At 36.6% G+C, this 23,724-nt stretch overlaps 1 protein-coding gene across 6 annotated transcripts in view; it reads right to left on the bottom strand.

Annotated features, from left to right (window-relative positions):
* The window catches only part of stau2 (staufen double-stranded RNA binding protein 2), a 356,944-nt gene that overhangs the window by 120,415 nt on the left and 212,805 nt on the right, over positions 1-23,724 (bottom strand). For 4 of the 6 annotated variants that reach the window (XM_039754429.1, XM_039754431.1, XM_039754434.1 and 1 more), the window contains one exon: positions 3,757-3,870. The exons of 1 other annotated variant lie outside the window; for it this stretch is intronic. In XM_039754429.1, the coding sequence (XP_039610363.1) occupies positions 3,757-3,870 (114 nt within the window). Of the gene's footprint in view, positions 1-3,756; positions 3,871-15,593; positions 15,918-23,724 lie in introns of those variants that run through there. One more of the 6 variants, XM_039754435.1, reaches the window with a different exon arrangement.

Below are 23,724 nucleotides of genomic sequence, written 5' to 3'. Positions count from 1 at the left end.
AACGTGTCACACTATTGCCTGAACTGTCCTATGAAGTAAACTAAAAGCTGCAGAACTTTGGCAATTTTGGACAAACGCAGCTAAATATGTGATGGATAGATTTAATTGAATATAAATGCTTCACAATATTAATATCTTTAAAAATAATTAAAACATGCATTGAACTACTTTAAAGAAAGAAATGCAGTACTGCATATTATAATGTTGCATTCATAGTGGCAGCTGAAGCAGCAACAGCTATAGTAAGTACTGTACAGAATGACTATACAGAGTGCATCCATCAGTCTGTGCACAAATGCATTAGAAACAACTGCCTCAAAAGTGTAAAAAAGAAACCTGTTAACTGTAACATGCACATGTTCAATGGCACAACCACACTTGATGAGATCTCAGTTACCTCCAGGCAATTTAAAACACTGTGACTGAGTATTAGCTTAGTCAGAGAAGTCTGCACATCTTTGGGTGGTGCCTAGACATTAAGAAAGTCATTGTAGACCCACATTAAAGTTCTAAGAGTTTATTTGCAAATCTTACACTGTGTATATGCTTGTGTGTATGGAATGCATGGCAAATGAGAGTCTTTTTCAGGCTAATTTTAAAAATGCAGTATACTTGGAAGCCTCAGCTCATCTACAAGTGAATGTGGCTTGTTTTGTAGGGTCGCTATATGAAATTTACTGGTGAAAGGTCCTTAGTTGGAAGCAAATCTCAATGCTAATAGTGCAACTGTGGATCATGTATAGTGAACTACATTTCACAAAACACACCCAAAAAGAAAATCTAATTTAAAGCCCATTTAAGAATGTTAAAATGTTCTCAGTCTCTTTACATGAATTACTGGTGAGAAGATACAGGGTGCTTCTTTTTGTATTTCTATCTGTTAATTCATTGAAGAAAAGGCAAAATTTGTCATATTAACTATATGAAGTTGACTTAATGTTGGATTGGTTCCTCTGTCATGATATACAGATACTTACCAATCATTCCCTTGTGATTTGATAACGACCAATAACTACTAAATATAAAACTTCTATAACATACTCTAACTGCTTAATTATCACATGATCAAGACAAAAGTCTTAAAAGTATAGAAAACATGGCTGGAGCAAGCTTTAAAAAATAACTTCAATAATGCCCCAGTACAACAATCTTCTTGGCATGCTGACCATTGTTTTTAACTATTATTGTGTTAGGGGATTGTTAAAAATTTTTCTATCAACACATCACATCCTTTTGCTTCTCTGTGGCTTTTCAGTCATTGGCACAGGGAAAAAAAAGAACATTTGAAAAATTCGTAATTTAATAAACAACCAAGAAAAGTAACATTGCAACAATGCACGCCCGCGCCTGTGTGTGTGTGTGTCTCTCTCGTGTGTGTGCATCCGTCTGTCTGTCTCTCTCTCTCTCGCGCGCACCTGTGTGTGTCTGTCTGTCTCGTGCGTGCCTGTGTGTGTCTGTGTGTGTGTGTGTCTGTCTGTCTGTCTGCCTCGTGTGTGTGTGTCTTCCTCGTGTGTGTGTGAGTGTCTCTCTCTCTCTGCACAGGGAATGCACAGGAAGAGACTGAACACGTGCCGTGTGGCCCTGCGCATGCGCACTTCACCAGAAGGCACACACACACGGACATCTGGATGCACACAGGGGTTTGATTAAAGAGGATTAGAGAAATTTAGAATAACACGGATATTTAAAAATCTATTAAAATTTTAAATATTCTTTTGACAGAGAGACAGATATACAGTACGTCCAGGGAAGCAGACATGTAGAGAGGCAGACAGATAATACATAAATATTTCATTGATATGGGGGGACAGACTGCAGTGACTTGAGATTAATCTGGAGTTAGATTGGTTTTAAAAACTGGAAAATGAGTATAGATTTGTATAGAATCTAGACATAGAGGAAAAGGTTAACTATATAATATATGGCAGGATGGCAAGTTTTATTGTATTTTTCTTTGATTCTTTAATGAGTGTGTCATTTTTTCAGGGATTACAAATAGTACACTTTGTGCTGCTTTGACTAATACTAAACGTATTAATATGTCACAACATTTTCAGATAAGATTTTTCTGTGCTGATCTTTTCTTCTGAAACATTTCAAGGATTTATATTTATTTCAGAACATCTATTCTTGATTGGAGATTTTTATGAACAGAAAGTACTTTATTTAGAAATTAAAGGCAAGAAAATGGAGCATGCTTACAGATACTGCTGAATAACAGTGAATAAAAAAGCTATTAGACAATCAACTATTTATTGCATTTATGATGAAGCTGAAATAATATCACTAGAAGAAAATGAAACCATCAAAGTAGTTAGGGCCCATAAACAACATGGGCCACGACTGAAGACTCATCCTGAGGACAATACCATCGCACATGAACTATATAGTAGGCTCTTGAAACCTGATTATAGGAGTCCAACATTTTCTGTACCTCTTACTCATTATTAATCAACACCAGAGAAGACAGTTTGCCTACACTAGAACTAACTGAAATAATTAGGTTTTATCCAAGAAATATGGAAGAAAAAATGAATTTGAAAACTGAGGAAGTACCAACAGATCAGTTACAAGATTTCAGAATGAGTTTATAGGACCGCAGTCTCAGGCATTTATCCTGCGTAGCGAGCCACAGCATCTGCCCAATTCTTACGAGTGGGTCATATGATCACCAAAAGACCTCTGAAAACTGTTGGATAAAGTGAGTTAAATTAAATGTTCACGGATGTTTGTTCATATAGAGGGTTGACACCAAATGAAGAAGTCTATAAGGTAATAAAAGTCATTCTGGCACAGTCAGTGGAGTAAGAATGTGGTTGTTGGTCAAAAACTATTTCAGATTTGTTTATGAAGTCTCTACATTTACTTAGGCTCTCTGAAAATTGTTTTGGTTGAAGAATACTATTATGAGGATTTAAACATTGTTGAATGGCTGAATTTTCAACAAGAAAAATATTATAATGACAAAGGGAAATCACTAATCTGCTTTTTTATTGTTTTTTCTCCTATTGCAATTGTTTAATTTCTGCAAACACCCTCTTCATCTAGGGGTCACTTGTAATCATTTGATATGTTAAGAGAAGGCTGAAAAGCCCTTCATTTATGTGGAATAAAAAAATTCTAGGAGATGAAAAAAGAGGAAAAACCATTGTTAAAGATAGACTTAAAATAAGAAGTCTATTATATATATATATATATATATATATATATATATATATATATATATATATATATATATATATATATATATATATATATATATATATATATATATAAATAAAGTTATATTGGCAAAGGGCAAAGCCAACCTCAGTATGAAAGGGCAAAAAAAGGATTCTACAACCTGAAAACATTTAGTGACTTTAATTGTTTTACTAACTTGCTATGCTAAGTTTTTTAGTTTGTCTGTCCTAACTGGGAGCAGGTAATGATGTGATATGTCATGAGATCAGAGTCACATGAACAAAAACAGCCAATTAGGCCACAACTAAGATGACAACTAAAATGAAAACAACCTCAACAAAATGGCTACCAAAACATAATGTTAAATTTTTTAAACAGCACCAAAAGTCAGTACTCCGGAAGGCAACCCACAGAAGAATAAACACAGTAAAGCAAAAAATAATATTTTTATGAGTAACAATGAAAAAGCAAGAAACTAAAAAGCAATACCTAAGGACCACATCGATTATTCTAAACAAATTATACAATAAACTTACAAATGAAATGACTGAACTGTTTTTGTATCAACTGTACCTGATCATGGCTAGCCTCAATGGAGCTCCCAATGCCATGGAAAGTCATCTGCACAGGTGAAAGCGTTAAGTAGGTCAAGCACTCTTTGCCATTTTGTCGATCATTATACTGCACCTGCATTGAAAAGATATTTGTTGGTCTAATAATACCAGCCACTCTAATTATTAAAAATAAAATACAAATCCACCTAAAGGAATACAAATGTACAAAAAATAACAGAGTAATTGATAATAGCAAAACAGCTAAAATAAAATGTAAAACAAAGGATAGAAGGTACGGTACAGATTACTGACTCACTGTGTGACCAGGAGTATGTCACTTGACTGACCGTGTACTTCAGTTGTAGAAACACATAAACAAGTAGAAAGTGGCAAATACAGTGCAATACAGATTGAAGGAAATACAAAATAATTATTCAGTATCACTTCCCTGCCATTCACAAGAAGTACAATGACAATAAATAATTTGACATTATTTAAACCATGAAACTCTGTATGACTTCTGTCACAAGATTCAATAATTTTATTGATGTATGGAACACCTATTGCAACAATTTGTTTGTTATTAATTAAAATGCACAAGTATACAAAAGTTTTTAAGCATTACACTTAAAATTAGACAATTCAAAATCTCCTGAAATAATTCTGTAATGTATTATTGTATAATCAGCTTATTTGAAAAGTAAAAACTTTTGGCTAACCAATTTGCTTAGTGTCATTTTTGCATTTGGTTGTTTGTTTTATGAATTATACTCACTATATAGGTGCAGTTATGGGGTGTGATAAAATCAGAAATGGTCATTATTATAAAAACTGGCGTTATAAAATCTCTTCTTCTCAAATCCAAACTGCTTACATATAGACAAAAAAGGAATTTTAATTTTGCAGCCTCACTACTGATATATACACAGTGTGTTCAGAAAGGATTCAGTTCACTTCACTTTCTGCACATTTTATTGTGTCGTACATTTCATTTTAAATGGATACATTTGCTGTTTTTGCCCATCAATCTACACTAATGTAATGGCCCAGTTGCTCGCAGCTGGCATCATCTCTTTGAACCCGTGACCTTCGATAGTCATGTCTGAGGATGAGCCAGGCAATGAGGACACATATCAACAAGGGAGTTCAGTATGTTTATTTTCAAACTGTTCAAGAAAATGCAGTAAAATATATAAATAATTTATAAGTGGACATTAAAATCATCAATAACTAAATAATGTAAATGGTTAAAATCAAGGTTTATAATATGGAATCTGTCTTTTTAGAACCAGCATGAGTACCTTGTTCCTCCTTTCAAAATTGATGTCCCCTCTGCTCTACTTTTATGATCTCCATGGCACGAGAAGACATGCTCCCTTAAACCGGGTCATGTACCTCGCCACCATCCATTGGCCTTCAGCGGGGAGTCCACAAGCCCTGCTCCTTTCTCCTGTTGCCATTCCCCAATGCTGTCAATAGCTCACTTGGAGTGGCTGCTCTCTTCTTTCTGGGCTATTTCCAACTGCCTGACTATCTTCACCACACCAGCTTTGCCATGATTCTGCCTCTTCACTTTTTCTTTTCTCTTGCTCTTTTAACCTCTGTCCTTCTATTTCCATCTCCCTCTATCTTGATCAGGCTCCCTTTTGTTTCCTTGGTGCAGGTGCCTTAATTACAGACACTAGAGCCGATCAACACGCAGGGGCTGATTCGACACACTACTGCATGCACCTATGCTTGCCTGGAGTCTGAGTGCACCACTTTTATTTAAAAACTAGCATACCACCACAAACCTAAATCTCATATTACCACAATTCAACAACCCATAATGACAAAGTGAAACCAATCAGAAAATCTGATTATGTTAAGAAATGAATGAGTGCTAGGTCAGGTCAGGTCAGGAGCATGCTGCACCGATCACACTATGAAACAGCTCAGCATCCTGGTTGGCAACACCCAAGGCAGATACACAGTCCAGCCCCAAAACTCTGTTAATGTCCATCTATCTGCCACTGCCAGGTGTTACTTGGGCATCCCCTTGGCCTAGTCCAGCCTCTTGGGTCCTTAATAATAAGGACCTTGCGAGCCTGATGAAACTTGGGGAATCATGCCACTTGGCTGTAGTGCCGTAACTGATGCTCGCCTCACAATGCATGTAATGTGTCTCATTTGGGACTCTGTCAGCAAATGCTCATTCAACACAAGGTCAAACCTGTGGTACCCACGGATTCTTCAAAGAGACACAGTCCCAAAGGAGTCCTGTCTTTGCCTGAGGTCACTGGATAGCGTCCATATCTCGCAGCCATACAGCTAAACAAGAAGCACAAGGTCTCTAAAGACTTGGACCTTTGTCCTTTTGCACAGATATTGGGAGTGCCATATACCCATTTCTAATGACCTCATCCTCTCCCAATCTGAATACTGATATGAGACATGAATGTTGCTGCTGAGGTAAGTAAACCTCTTGATGAGGTTGACACTCTTTTCCAGAGACATAAACACTGCTGATGGCTGTGCCCCAGAGGCCTGGATCCTGGTTTTAATCCAGGACGCTCTCAAGTACAGACACGCAGACTCCTCGTACAGTCTCTCGAGAGCCCTGATCAGAGTCTCCATTGACTCCACAAAGACCATAGCATCATCGGCCAAGTCAAGATCATGGACCCTAACACCCTGCCCTACTCCTAGTTCATGCAAGCATTGTACAGAGTAGGAGCAAGAACGCACCCCAGAATCAACTGGGAAAAACACAGAGGTTCTGCCTCTATTCTGAACAGCACTAACAGAAACAGTGTAGAGACCAGCCATGACATCCAGCAACCTTGAGAGGATCCTGTGAAGTCTCAGGATGTTTCGCAGGGCAACTTGATGGACTGCGCTGAATGCTTTATGAAAATCGACAAAGGCAGCAAAGAAACTGTGCCGATATTCGCATTTGTGCTCGATGAGAACCCTCAGTGCTAGGATGCGGTCAATGATAGACTTCCTTGGCATAAAATCAGACTGCTCCAGTCACTGGTAAGTGAGCAGGTGATCACAGATGTTATTAAGGATGGACCTTACCTGGCACCAAGAGCAGTGCAAGGTAAGAGCAGATTTGTATGGATTGCAATAAAATTAATTAAAAAAAAAACATAATATACCAAACAGTAGCTGCTCTACCTTATAGAATATCAGAATGAAATAAATAACAAGACAGACAATACCTTAAAATGAGAAACAACAGTCAAGGTGTGTTCCAGTATATTTGAAGAAGCAGGTGACACAATCTAATGTTTTACAAAGGTCACCACAAGAAATGATTTCTTATTATATCCATGTTTAAGAAAACACATGAATGGACAAATAACTTTACAATGTAAGCCTAAAATGTTATAAAATAAACATTACAATTTGACTGACGCTTAAAAAACACAACAAAAGAAACAACACTTATAATAGTGTGCACCAAATGCAATAGTTCCATATATCAAAAACCACTCCCACTCCATTTCCAAACCCTGAATTAAGTACTTGTGAATTATGTTCAAATTTAAAAAGAGCTCCAGGGGACACAGACTGCTAGACAAATGTGCAAATGTGGGTAATAAAGTCAAAGTTAGGCCTATAATATGGAGTTATTTTTTCTGAAATGGCAGAACCCACCACTGTTCAAGGAGGAGACTGCTTTCAGTCCTTTTAAATCTGCTGACCCCATTAGCAAGGGCCAATTTAAACATAGATCACTGAAAGACATTTCAGGAGATCAGGGGCATACAACAGGAAAATTTCAGAAATAACGTCTTACAAAATATGACAAATGTTACATAACTAACAACTCAACTCTGCCTTTTTATTGCATATATAATAAGAAATATGAAAATTTGTTTTCCATGTTAAGACCTACAATTGACTTTTTAAAGTAAACATTCTAGCACATTTATTAGTTATGAGTAAAGGTCACACAATAGCATTTCTTAACCTACAAAGGACACATCTCACAATGAAGTCTGTGATTAAACTGTCACAGAAGTGATCAAATGCTGCAATGTGAAGCAATAAACCATCTCTAAAGTTCTAGGTTCCAGGATTTAAAACATAATAGCAGATGGGCAACTAAATGCACCACTCTCTTTACTGATTAAGATGTACATTTTCTGATGCTAAAGAACAGCACCCTGAGCTTAGCCAAGTACATAGCCTCTGAGGTAAAGGAGCATTATTAGCTAACCATTCTTAAAACAAACCTGCCCTTTGTTATGAAGTCCATCTACGATGATGATGTCCAACTAATGGTCAAAAACTGCATCGTTTGATATTTAAAGGATTAAAATTGAGAAATTTAACATTGGAAACAGCATTCAAAACTGAATATAATCCGGTTTTACCAAACAAACTTCAGAAATGTAGCAAAAATGTAAAAATAGCATTACACTTTATTCACAGTTTCACTTCGGTTCCAAATCAGAATGAATCTACGGATATCTAAACTGTGTGTCCTGCTCTTAAAACAACAACACCAAACAAGCATTAATCCTTCAGCCATGCACTCAATCACATCACAGAATCAATATGTTTTGTGATGAATTATGCAGAAGCAACTAAAACAGCCTTGGTACTATAAAACTGATGGCTCCATCATACGGACTACAGAATTAATTTATGAAGTGTCTAAGTTGTCAATCGGTGCATCTCTGACATTACATATACTTTCAGTACCAACATTCTTTCAACCATTACAAGAATTTCCTAAAACGGAGCCGTGCATTACTTAATGCATACTTCCAAATTTGTTGACTTAATTTTGACCTCACGTGAATCAAATTTTTTGAAGATCTGAAATTTTTACGTTGGGATTAAATTCAGTTTTTCAACGCTGTACATTTTCAGTAGCATCATGGTGCAGTATGTAGCTCTAGTTTTGATTTCCAACCTAGTCACTTTTTTATATTATTAAAGACTATTCTGCAGCTCAGTAATTTGTACTGTCTGCTTGTTATTTATAAACTGTACTATTACTAAATTTTTTGATATTTTGCACAATCAGGATTACTAACAAATATTTTATACTGCATTTATTGTAAGATATAATGATAATAAAATTGAACAGGATTAAAAATATAAGTAATTCAAACCATTACTTTAACCCTAACATTACTACTGAAATTGTCCACCTTATTATGGTCTTTTAGGTTGAACTATATTCTTGTGTAGCACATAAAGTGCCTTGTGGTAATGATTCCTATAAAAGCTACAATACAAAACAAAGGTTAACCACATTTCAGCGACGCAGAGTTCTAAGTTCAATTGTTGTACATATGGAATTTCCACATTTTATTCATGCCCGCCGCCTTCCATAACCCAAAGATATGGATGCTAGGTTAAAGGGCCTGATGTTAGGAAGTATAACTGAACTGGCATCATGTTCTGTACTGTTGTCACTCTTCACTCACAGTTGACAGAATAAGTACTGACTCACTATGACCCAAAACTGGGTAATCAAATCGGGAAATGGATGGGTGGATAATTTTGGGTGAAACATAACCACAAAATAAGAATCCTCTTTTATGTTTAAAATAAGAGGAATATGGTAAATTATCCACACACTTAATTGACATAAGTGGGTCTCCTAAATAATACAGTTATGTTTAGAGTGTGTGCATACAAAGTTTCAATTTTACAAGAACACTAATAAAAAAAGACTTGTTTATTTAAGCTACCATCTGTGGTCAACAAAGATATGAGACCTTAAAGTATAAGGCTGCCATTTCAGTTCCCACCATTTTATACACTATGCACTGAACCCTGAGCAGGTCTGTGTTACATTCATTGAAAGAGCTGTACTATAGTCTGGTATTCATAAGGCACCCTAGAATGGTTCTCAATAAATAAGGGTGCTATTTGAAATAAACGTCCTATGAATATTATATAGCACCATACGTATAACTTCAGATTTTGCTACCTTATTCAATATTAGGCTAGAAAAGAAGAAATGGAGAATAGTTTGCCCTGTGCCTTTTAATCTAGCAAAACTGCAACAGGGCCTTACATCTCTCCACATTGGCTTGCGGTCACTGGTATGTAACAAGACAGTTTTTTTTTTTCATTTTTAAGCATCGTTGCAGTTAACATAATACACAGGGGAAAATAAATACTGTACCTGCAAAGAGAAACACACAAGGTACTTCCCACTTAATGTATCCATGGGGTCATAAGGACATATTTATGAGAAAGCTGATGTGGTAATGAAACTCTGACAGAGGCAGGGAATCCACTGGTCATGGCAAGGGAGGTTCTTCTCTGAGCAAAAGGGATGTCGAAATTAAAGATTCATATGACCCATTAGTCATTTCTTAGTTTCTGTAAGAAATTCTGTTACAAGAAAAAACGGCATGACACAGGTGAGGCACTCTTTCACCATTTACTTCTGTCTGTAAATATGTATAACCAGATTCCCAAATTGTAGGCAAACAGACACTCATGACAGAATTAAAGACACTAAACAGAAGTATGTTTCTGGACCAGCTATGCTCTTAAAAATGTAATACCGGTAACTAATGAAGACAGTGACCTCTGATTCATGATGAATAAGGCAATGTTCATGCACATTCATTTTTTTAATTGATACTGAGAAGAATTGAAAGATTTGTTGTTTGGTGAAAGTGAAATCCACATAAGCGAACGGCAGAGACACGAAGTGGCTGTCGTGTAGTGCAGGCCAGGGGGTTGGAAAGTGAAGCCCCCTAGTATTTTTTTAAGGATAAGTCCTCTATGACATCATAACACAAAAGCTTCTGTGCGAGGTTTGAGTTGACGCTGATGATAGTCAAGCTGAGTATATATTGTTTGCATGCCATGGATGACCTGAAGTATATTGTGATGAGCTCAAGTTATAAAAAAACTAGTAACTGTAAGCGTTGCTGCAACCTGGAGGGCAACGTATTTAATGGCAATTCTACACCAAATAATTTGTTTCCTTTATAAACAAAGGTTTAATTAATAATAATAATGGTCCAGGGTATCAATGTGTTGTTACTACTGCTGCTACTAATAATAAAGATAATAATACAAAATACAACAACAACTATTACTACTACTAATAATAATATATAAAATGTTAAAACTAGTAATAAAAAAACAATACTACAGAACTGTGTTCCAGACTGGTGTTGCCTTGAAGGCATCTACCTACCTGCTTGTTAATGGAAAATTATTACAAAAGGTGACTGTCAATGACGTTAAACTTGATGATTTATGAAACAGCAATACCCCTAACAGAGTCAAGCTGTGGACCTCCGTTAAGGAGGTTCTCTATTTGCATTTTATGTCAGTAACATTATGCAATACATCCTGTTACACAATGGTTTAAAATTAGTGTTGTTGGAGGAGATATCTGACCCAAGTCAAGTAAACCAAATGACAAAAACGGAACTCGTGAATTGCTGAGGTCTGCGTAACCCCAACGGGGCCCCTCTACATCAGTTATCCAGTCATGGGCATGTTCTGAGTATAGGAAGTGGTGGCTATATATATATTACACAGATCGGCCATAACATTAAAACCACCTGCCTAACATTGTGTAGGTCCCCCTAATGCCGCTAACTCATTAAGGCAAAGACACTACAAGACCTCTGAAGGTGTCCTGTGGTATCTGGCACAAGATATTAGCAGCAGACCGTTTAAATTCTGTAAGCTGCGAGGTGGGGCCTTCAGTGTGGCACAGCACATTATACTGCTGAAAGAGGCCACTGCCATTAGGAAATACTGTTGACATGAAGGGGTGTACATGGTGTGTAACAATCTTTACGTAGCTGGTAAGTGTCAAAGTAACATTCATATGAATGACAGGACCCAAGGTTTTCAAGCAGAACATTGATCAGAGCACCACAATGCCTCCTTCTTCCCATATTGCATTGTGCGGCCATCTCTAGCCTGAGTAAATGACACACAGGCACCCCGCCATCCACATGATGTAAAAGGAGACGTGATTCATCAGATCAGACCACCTTCTTACATTGCTCCATGTTCCAGTTCTAAAGCTCAAGTGCCCATTGTGGACACTTCAGATGGTGGACTGGGTCAGTACAGGCACTTGATCGGTTTGCAGCTACAGAGCCCCATACACAGTAAGCTACAATGTACTGTGTCATGGCCAGCATCAAGTTTTTTAACTATTTGTTCTACAGTAGCTTTTCTGTGGGATCGGAGCAGTCAAGTTAGCCTTTGCTGCCCACACGCAATAATAAGCCTTCAGCACCTATGACTTTGTTGCTGGATCACCGGTTGTCCTTCCTTGGAACATTTTTTTTAGAAATTAACCACTGCATACAAGGAACAACTTGGCAAGACCTGCCATTCTGGAGATGCTCTGACACCATTGTCTAGTTATAACAACTTGGCCCTTGTCAAAGTTACATAGATCCTTATGCTAACCCATTTTCTTGCTTCCAACACATCACTTTCAAGCACTGACTGTTAAAATGTTGCCTAATATATACCACCCCTTGACAGGTGCCACTGAAACAAGATAATTAATGATATTTACTTCACCTGTCAGTGGTTTGATTGTTGAGGCTGATCAGTGTATGTAAATTTATATTCTTATTAAAGAAAACCGCATTGCTGAACATTGTTCTCTAGCAGAATAAGTTTTTTTAACAATGTTTGCTACAGTAGCTCTTCTATGCTAAACATCTATACCCAGGGTTAACTAAGTCAGATTACATTTCTCCTGTTCACGTTCAACTCTGCTCTCCCATTGTTTCATTTCTGTTTGTGGAAAGCATACTACATGAAAACAAGTTGCCAATCCTTTCATAATATTAGCCTGTTTGCCAAAGGGTAGCAAGAGATTAAAACAGAAGACATAACACCACCTTAAAATCAAAGTGAATCAAATTCTCCAAAACACACTAACAAAAATGTAAGCGTAGATAAATGGCCTTATTTTTTGTCAAAAGAGCAAATACTATATTTTTGCCCTTAGAACAATTGACTTAACTCCAAAGGCAAGAAACTGGGGTGCAATGTATGAAGCATAGAGACTTCATTGACAGCTCAGCACGGATAGTCTGTCTACTGAGTGGAATAAATGTTCAATTTCCCTCATTGGTAATGATAAAGCTAAATAGCAATATTTTTTACAGAAAAAAATTAAGAAAAACAGAAAATCTACATACGGCCTTACACAATAAAAATGATTTCCACAAATGAAAGAAATTCACCAGCATTGAAGAAGATTTATCTGACTTACCCACAGTTTCCAACATTGGTGAGCATGGGTGTCCATTTACAGAAACACCAGATAGAATCTTAACAATTTTCTCCCCATCCCTAAAAAACACATTGCAGCTGGCCTTATGTAAGTGACTACGGATATATGTGAATGTATCCTGTCATAGGCTAGGACCCTGTGCATAGTTAATTCATGCCTTGTGCCTAATATTACTCAAGCCACCATAATCCAGAATTGTACTAAGTGGGATACAAAAAGGATAGATGGGTCAAACTTTTTTTGATAGATGGGTCAAACTTATAGTTTACATCTTGCCTGAAGAAGGGGCCTGAGTTGCCTCGAAAGCTTGCATATTGTAATCTTTTTAGTTAGCCAATAAAAGGTGTCATTTTGCTTGGCTTTTCTCTACATTCATAATGGCTAACACAGTACAACAACCTAGTACTAAGTCCACTTATAAAAATTCTACATTCTTATCTGCCATTGGGGGCATCTTGCTTGTTTTTCCAGTAAATAGACTCAGATATACTTACTTTGGAAATTATGTAAATTTGCAAATCTGGAACAAACTACCAAAACACATAGTTGATTGAGAAACCTTGACAATCTTGACAAGAAATATATGAATGAGATAATGAAACAGCCTAGCTATTAGCTAAACAAACAGTTTTGTGCCTCTGGTATAGTCAATCAAAAATTTACCACTTATATACTGTCATTTCTCTCTCCTCAACTCCGAACTCATATGTGCCTTGTGTGCTGCTCCTTTACATTTTTTTTCTACGACTAGGTGGTGAAATGTTTAGCTCTGCTGTTTCAATGACAGAGTTTATTTCAAAAACCGAATCAAAAACTTTTAGGGTACAAAACCTTGTATATATTTAAACCTGCCAAACAAAACATGTCACATTACATTACATTTTGAAAACTCACTTAATTCAGTCCAGGGATGAGGGAGGTAATGAATCTTCTGGACTGGGTGACATTTCATCACATGGCACACTAAAATCCATACTTACCTGATGCCAATTTCGAATCACCAATCCATTTAACAAACACCTCTTTAAGCAAATAGGATGAAAACTAAGGTGCTAAGTGGGAAACCCAAGCTGGAACGCTGAGGACATGCAAAACCCCTGAAGCTGGATCTGTGAGACAGCACCTCAAAACACTGGACTATCTTGCATTCAAGACTCAAAAGAAATGATTTAAAAAATGTTTACTAATAGCAGTTGTAAACAGAGAATTTTGGACAAAGATCAAATATCAAACCTGTGACAGCAAGTTATATAGGATTAATATGAATTCAATCCTTACATATAAAATAATAAGGAAGAGATGAATGGCAGGAAACAACATGTGCGGATGTTCATAATTAACATCTGCAAATACTGTCATTAACAGCCAATCATGCGGATAATCTGATAAATACATTTCATTCACTTACCTATAGATCAGAAAAATTAAAGGTAATTAAAACTGACACAAAAAACATACTGCGTAAAAAGTAATGTTAACCATAGCTGACTTTTTAATTAATGTGCTTAATTATAATTATTAATATTAAACAGTAATACTGCAGCTTTGACTATGGTCTGTGTAGTGTGATTACATATCTGCCATCACGACATAACTCTAAGCAACCAACCAGACAACTAAAATCCTTAGATGCCAGCCTTCTCATCATCCCAAACACTTAGTACGTAACACTTAGTGAACATTTATTTAGCTGTGATTTCTCCCGAAATCAATTTGAAGCTCTATTACTAGACTAATTCAAATCTGATTTAAAAAATGACACTTATTACTTGCACTTTAATCTGTTTCACCTGGAAATGTACTGTGTCATTTGACTCCTTCTTTAACATCTGTAATTACCACTACTGTATTTTGTCAGTTCATATTTTCTTATGTACACTTAAGGGTGTTTCTAGAAACTTTAACACATATGGAAAGTTTTTGTTTTTAAAATGCTTCATAAAGCTGCTTGCCATGGTGTACTATTTAAAGAATCCTATATTAAATTAACACTGATTGATTAAAATGTGAATAAAAATTACTTGTACAAATAATTTACATGATAAAAGAAATCATCAATGGTAATTTGGAAAGTGTGTGCACTCTTTCAAATTTATAATTTTACATTTTAAAACATCTAAAAATTGTCTAGTCCTCAACTATGTCTAAAATTAAATATGTCTTAGCTCAAGTGACAAATTACACATAACACATTTTACTTTGTCATTATTTATTCAACAAACAATATACTAACACACAGAATCCATAAGTGAAAAAGTATGTCTTTACTGTTTTCATATAGAATATAATTGGAAACAAGTGTTACTTATCAAGTGCACTTGATTGGTTAAATTATAATGTAATTGACAGCCGTGCTAAAGAACATGGCATTAAAAAGAACAGGCTGCTCCTTAAGCATTTGGTTCCAGGGCAGAAAAGTATAGTACACAAACCACTTGTAGACCCAACAAAGATATTTTTGCCTCTTCTTCATATAAAACTTGGACAAATTAAACATTTTAACTATAAAATGAACAATGAAGATGACGCATTTCAATACTTGACAAAGATGGTTTCATGGATAACCGATACCATGGTTAAAGAAAGCTTTTTTGTTGGTCCACATATCTGACACATCATTAATGACAAGTACTTTGAAGATCTGCTAATGGAGACTTTCAAGGATGATGTTGAGAATTTTCTTGACAACTACAGAGCACCAAACTACATCCAGATGGTTGACAACATGCTTAAAGCATACAAAACCACGAAGTGCAACATGCCGCTAAAGATTCATTTTCTGCATTCACTCTTGGACTTCTTCCCTGCTAATCTTGGTGTAGTCAGTGACGAACATGGTGAAAAGTTTTCACCAGGACATTGCAATTCTGGAAAAGTGGTATCAGGGCAAGTGGAATCCATCAATGCTGGCCGACTATTGTTGGACACTGAAACGAGAAGCACCAGATGTTTAGCTCAACTGATGTAATGCAATGTGTCAGCATCATTAGCGATTAAACAAGCTAACCTCAATTAAAATTAATTTCATGTTTCTCCAAAATCCTATATGATGCAGCCAACTTACATTTTTGTTCAGCATGAAGCTGTTTATCATAACCAGCAAAATATTTCAGGAAGCCATAGTTCTGACAAAGAACTGTTGTCTAGTGATTGCTGTGGGAAGAACTACAAGGCCACTTAGAAACAGCCTACAGAGAGAAGAACTATTTAATGAAGACATTAAAGGCAGTTGTCAATTTTCAGAGGGGTGGGGGTCCCGGTATTTTGATCCATTTGACATTACATCAAATTATGATCTAAGAAATAACAAAGAACCTCTTGTATTCTAAGAATTACAATGATCCCTACTTCACATCCAGGGATCTAGAGGCCTCTGTCAACATGGCAAGTGCTAAACATCATGGTGCAACCATCAGAGTAAGACTGAACCATTGCATTAACTGAAAGGTAGCCAAGAGAAAGCATCTTCTCCCTGAAAACAACATGGCAACATCTCGTCAAACTAGATGACTTCTAGAAAAATGCCCATTAGACAGACACAATCAAACTATAATCATTTGATAATTATGTTCAACGCTACGATAGGTAAAGAACAGTTCATAATCACAAGTACCATGCGTCAGTCATCAAGCTGGATGGTTGACGAGGTTATGATTAGGGCCTGTTTTGCAGTTAAAGGAAACACAATCCAAAAAAGCAGAGGAAAGGTCAAAACAACCCTAGGCAGTAAAGACAATAAAAGGCATACGACATGATGCTAAAGCAACTCATTTGAATTTTCTCTATCTTAATGTCCCTTCCCCATTATAAATTTGCGAGCAATTAACACTGCTAGGCAATGGATATTGATTGAAGTGGCTAAGGGGAAATTGCAGGAGAAATGAGGAGGCAGAAGTGGACTAAAACAAGAAAGAGTCCAATGCCTACAATGAAGGTGCTCTGTTTAACTCCATGTAATAAATGGACCAAAAGTCACACAGCAGTAGGAGGGGTACCCCACAATCTTCAAGTTCAAGCCCAACCTTATTGCCATGTTTACATATTAAAATGGCATTTTTCTTTCCCGTCTCTCAGAGTAGGACATTCCAGTCTGCCAAAGGCACTATCCAGCCCTTCCAAGCAACACTGAAGAAGCATGTAAACTATGACACCCTCTCGGCCCACCTTCATCTATCTTGACTCGCTGAAATGTTTCCAAGGACCTCATCGAGGCTGCCCAAATATCACTCTCCATGGCCTCTCCAAATTCCTCCCAAACATGGGTCCTTGATTCAGCTACTACTATAACTTATAATTTTTAGGCCTGCTTGTACCTTGAAGTCAAATCACTAACTGTAAACAGATTGCCTCTTTTTTCAACTTGATGAACTGATAGTGTTCATCTACAACGCCTAGGGTTGCCTGCTTGGCAGTGACTGATAATAAAAGGTTCCCAAGGATATGCCACCGGTGTTTTCAATAAAATGAGTGACGGCTTACAGAAGAAGGATAATGAGAACTACAAATAGACAATGGAAGAAATAAGGAATGGGGTTCATTGACCAATTCACTTCATTATCATGATGATCACTCATAGGGAGCTTTCAATAAAGGTTACAGAAACTATGAAGATTCTAAAAATGAGATTGAGGTCTCCCCATACTTTTTTGTACATCCAAAAGTTTTTCTATAACAGCATGCTCAAGTAAAAATGATAAATTTCACCAATGACTAGGCAAGGATTTGAACGCAGGTCCCTGGAGCTGTAAAGCAGTACTACTGACCACTATGACAACTGAAAGTGTTAAAATACATTAAAAAAAATCTGCTAGGGTTCAGAACTATAATATAGTTGTTTACTATATAAATACTGTATGATGAGAACTGCTTAATGTTATTTTAATTTAGCGCATGGATGTCAATTTAAATATATTTTTTAATCTAAACCTACAAAAGTGATGTGTAAAATATTGAAAGTTGCACTAGTATAAATTACTCTGAACTAAATGATTCAAAATGTTCAGACAATTAATCATTGATCTAAGGAGTTTGCAGCATTGTTTTAACAAGGAAAACCCAGATTATTAAACAATTTTCAAAGCATTACTGTTTACTAAGTGTAGCCAAGTCTGGTGTCAAAAAACAATCTATTTGTACAAGGCGTTGCTTTCAGCTGTTTCTTGCAATGCTGGAGTTCCTTGATCTACATCGGATGACTAAACATCGTATTTTACTAATCTCAGCAGGGATCAGGCAAACTGCATGGTAATCATACATTACCAATGGCACCCCCTACTTAGCTCAGGAACAAGGGGAGCATGAAAATCAACGAGAAAGAAAAAAGATTACTTGCTAGATCATTAAAGAAGGATAAAGACCCATACATTTTTACATGATGTATTGCACAATCATTGTGTCAAGGAAACATACGTTTGATTACTAAACCCCAGGTTCATTAATTTCAATGTCTACTACCCAGCAGTGGGTAAAGTCTTTTTCCTAACTACTGAGTATCAGCATAAACTATTGAAGAAAGGACTGCCTTCTAAGCATATTATTTCTCTCCAATGAAATTAAAAATATTTACAAAAATCAAATTGTATACTTCTCGTATGCATATTTACTAAATATATATACAGTATGTAGGCATATATACAGCATAAGTGAGAGCTGTCTAAAATTAGTGCCCCATTTCATTGTGTACAAAACTGAGAGAGAAAAAAAAATCATTAAAAGGCAATATTAAGAATGGCTTCAGTGGTGATCTTTTTTACACTTTAAAACTAACAAACTGATTGTTGTTTAAGACCTTTCGTAAATTGTATATTTACATATATTTTGAGGGTAATACATTTCTAAGAGCAATGACTTATTTTGTTAGGAGAATTGAATTTAGCTATAGTTAGTCATTTATATGACCTTTATAATTTATGCACTCCACCCAAGAAACTACAATTTCCATTCAATTTGCATTTTACTAAGTAATATTTATTATGATGTACTAAATGTAATCTTAGAATGACTAAAGTTCTTCTGAAACATACATTCATTTGTTGGGAGAGCTTATATTAGTATGTATGCGGGAATAAATGTGTCCTACAATGAGTCTCTGCCAAGATAAGCTCATTGGGACCTTGAATATGAAAACCTATGTATAAAAATGTTCAGATGGACATGGACATGGAGATGACATCCATGTTTCATCTTGCCTTAATGTCAAGCAATATATTATCTACGTGGTTTTAAACTGTCAAATCAGCTGTTGGTAGTCGTCTGATATGAAAATGACATCCATCAAATTTATTTTAGGTTCTTAGATGGCTCAGGAGTTTGATTTTTGAGGCACTGATTGTGGGTTTTTTTGGGAATAACTTCAGCAAATCTGGGTTCTCTTCCTTTACAATCTGATAAAATACTTTACCCACCTCGTCTGAGAAGCAGCTGGCCTCAAAGTGAGGTGCCACCTGAAGAATAATGTGGCTCTTTAGAGCTAGGGTTTCCCAGCTAGGGATGGTGGTCTGACCTTTAGTAAGGTTAGGTTTTTAGGTCATCTTTGAATCACTAACTCAAGCCTTGGCTCAGCTGGGAGTAGAGGACTTGTCTCTGGCATCTGCCATTCTGATGCTGAAGCCCTTCCGGCAAAGTGGACTTTGCAAATCAGTCATCTTGCTGTTGAGAGGTTTTCTAGATTTCCTACAGTTTAGACATATATTGCAAATGATGTTTTTTCATTTCTGAGTTTCAGAGGCAGCTAAAAGACAAAACAGATGATCATATATCCCTTTGGCTTCTATAGAATTACATACATTTTGTGATCCCTTCGCAAACTGGCCCCCTTTCTTATGTTAAGGTGACCAATTTGGCGCAAGTTAACAGAAAATGGGCCACAATCACCATAAAGCTTTGTTACATTTAACACAAATTTTTGTCAATAATCCAATGCCCTGTCTGTTGACAAAACTGCACTGCATGCAAGAATATATAGTAGCTGCTGTTACTACTTAAGTCTATGTTGGCTGCACATTACAGATTTTCCAGTTCAGTGCATGTAGTAATATTCTGAGTCAGATATCCAGAGGACTATAGACAGATTCTGGCAATTTGTTAAGTTCTTTAAGTTCCAGTTGTAACAGCAAACTGACAAAAGCAGAACCTATTGCTGATATACAGTGCAACAGATTCCAACAGTTCATTTATGTACAGTAGATGCATGTTTTTATTACAGTCAGGTAAATATCATATTATCCAGTAAAGGTTTATATAATCTGCAAACAAACACACCTGAGCACAGTGTTGTTTAAATCCGATACTTTAAGATTTGTTTTCAAGTTACAGATTCCATATTATTCATCTATACTAATAAAAGGCAAAGCCCTCACTGAATGGCTGACAGACTGACTCACTCACTCACTCACTCATCATTAATTCTCCAACTTCTCGTGTAGGTAGAAGGCTGAAATTTGGCAGGCTCATTCCTTACAGGTTACTCACAAAAGTTAAGCAGGTTTCATTTCGAAATTCTATGCGTAATGGTCATAACTGAATCCTACTTATGTACATATATACGTCCATAGCCTGCAGCTCGGTCGCCGTGTGAGGTGGAGTTGCATCCTCCATCCCCACGCCTCTCACGTAGTTGGCTGCCTGCCTATATTGCGTCCCCCATCCCCACGCCTCCCACGTAATTGACTGCCTGCCCATATAAGGCTGTCCATCAGCAGAAATCCAAGCTGTTAGAAAACAGTAAAAAGGAGGCGTGTCAGACGTTGTGGTATATTTTCTGATGCAGCTAGACGGAAACAACTTCGTGACGCTGCCGACAAATACTCGCAGAAAAATCCACAAGTTAATAGACACGCTATCACTAAATACTCGCAGGCAAATCCACAAGTTCATAGAGATGCTGCCTCTAAATAATCGCGGGCTAATCCACAAGTTCATAGACACGCTGCCGCTAAATATTCGCAGGCAAATCCACAAGTTAATACCGGGAATGCCTGTTAAACATCTTAGATTCACGAGTAGCGATTTGGGTGGTGAGATGTCTATCGAGGTGATCACCATCGATCAAAGAACTGTCACTTACCGAGTGGTTTCCATGCCTGGAGATGCCGTCTGCCTTTTCCATTCTCTGTGTTACATATTGCACGGCCATATCAGGCTCAATCTTGATATCCGGAGGAACATTGTGTCTTATGTATTGAATGACAGGGACAGGTTCAAGGTGTGGACTGATGACGGTACAGGAGATAATTATACTACACAGGGGCACTACAAGAGTGAAATGCTTAAGCCCTTCACTTATGCTCCTGCATGTGAGTTGATGGCTGCCGCTGAATTGTTCGGTTGTCGCTTTCAAGTGTACCGAAATGGCCAAATATTTTACCCCTTTGGACAACCGCCAATGCCTCTTAAACATCTTAGATTCATAGGTGACGATTTGAGTAGTGGATACTTTGATGTTTATGAATGTTTCAACTCTCAAAAGCTGGATGCGAAGTTATCAATGAAGCCGGTTGTATGCTTACAACGCTTGACAGATGCGGAATGTCACTTCAACACAAGCCCTGCAAATAATAACGTAATTGAAGCAAACCATGACACTCAAACTGATTATGACAGCAGCAATCCAAGCTGTGAGAGAACAGTAAAAAGGAGGCGTGTCAGACGTCGTGGTACATTTTCTGATGCAGCTAGACGAAAACAACTTTGTGACGCTGCCGGCAAATACTCGCAAAAAAAAATCCACAAGTTAATAGACACGCTGTCGCTAAATACTCGCAGGCAAATCCACAAGTTCATAGAGAAGCTGTCGCTATATACTCGCAAGCAATTCCACAACTTAATAGAGATGCTGCCGCTAAATACTCACAGGCAGTTCCACAAGTTCATAGAGACGCTGCCGCTAAATATTCGCAGGCAAATCCACAAGTTAATACCGGGAATGCCTGTTAAACATCTTAGATTCACGAGTAGTATTTGGGTAGTGAACACTTCGATGAATGAAACCTGTTATCTTTACAACGGTTGAGAAACACGGAATGTAACTTGAACACAACACGTCTCTGCACGGGTATTTTGCTAGTTTTAGATATACCACTGGTCCTATCACTATGGTAAACATTGTGCATATGTAAAGTGTCTTGCATGTCTTAAAAAATTAACCCAATCCATAAGGGTAGAGCTTTTGCATTTTGATTTGCCAATAAAACCACTCAAGTTAAATTTAATTAAGTGAAGGCAGTGACAGGCTATTACATCCATAAAAATCTCTTTTTTTGGTTTCCCTACCTTCTTCTCAGCTTGAAAAAAAAATGTATGTATATATATTTTTATTGGATGCCACATTTTATTTTTAAGCATTCAAAAGTAAATGTATTATTTATAAACTGTACACTAGTTTACTTTCCACATATTTATGATTATTTGATCGCAGCTCTGCAAGAGAATGGCATTTCTAACATTATATATATCAATATAAATCAATGCTACTTATATACAGTACTCATGTAACAAATCTAGTACACTCTTCAATAACGCTGAAATTATTTTAACCTGCTTATTCACTCTTACTCTCCTACAGTAAATTTTTATCACTGAAAAGCATTCAGAAAACTGGTGTTAAATTTTATTTTCAGGAAGGTATAAAGACTTTTTGTTACTCAAGACCCTCAAGATCACCACGAAATAGAAGTATAAAGAATGGTAAAGAACCAGCAGATATCCATTAATCCATCCAACCTTTTTTTAAGCTACTTATCCAGCCAAAGATCGAACAGAGCTTGTGGCTTTTCTGGTTAAAATGGATGCAAGGCAGAACCAAACCCCAATGACATACCCATCCATTACAGGACATACACACACACAGACCCCAACACACACACTCGGCCAATTTAAATCATCAGATAGCCTAACACACTTATCTTACAAACGTGTACATATTAATTAAGGATACAAGTATGACACACCCCTGATATGTGGAACCCTTTAGACATGCCTGGTTACAGAATAGAAATGTTGTTATCTCATACTAAAATGCAGAACTTGATATGAGCAATGCAAACTGAACCTGCTTATTTAACTTCTTTCAAACACAAATTTTGTATCGTCACATACTCACAAATATCCTTTCCAAGACCATAAGTTATCAGTCTTGTAATACACCAGCAACACTGTGAAGTGCATATTGAAAAGCGTTAAATGAAACACCTGCATAAAATTTCTGGAGTATCCCCTTGTTTCAGGCATTTGGTAATCATATAGATTTACAACCTGAAATATTGCTTTATATCATACGAATGGATGACTTTACCTTTGATAGATAACCTTTTTTAAAGTCAATGTACTTCTAAATTACACTTCAACTGTCCCGTGTAAAATTACAACTTATACTTTATTGTATTGATAATGGTCAAAGCAATTACATAAACTATACCTCCACCCATTATCAAACTTGCTTAATACAGTGCAGCATCATGGAGACTGATTTCTACACATAAATTTAAACTCCATTAAAAATTTACAAAGTGAGGGGAATGGAAGTTCTATGCTTAAAATTAACAAGAAGATTAGAAGCACAAAGTTTAAATAATTAAGCCGTTACCAGATATGTAACGCAGCTCCACTCTAATATCTTGAAAAAAGAACAGCCACTTGTACAATTCTAAAAGAATTACCAAAAACTAACTTTCTACAAAATATTCTCAGCAAAAACCTTAAAACTAAAAAAAAGCTAACTATGCTATCCAAGGAAAA

This window comes from Polypterus senegalus, chromosome 5 (assembly GCF_016835505.1).
Source record: "Polypterus senegalus isolate Bchr_013 chromosome 5, ASM1683550v1, whole genome shotgun sequence".
NCBI lineage: Eukaryota > Metazoa > Chordata > Cladistia > Polypteriformes > Polypteridae > Polypterus > Polypterus senegalus.
This window is presented reverse-complemented; position numbering and strand designations above follow the sequence as displayed.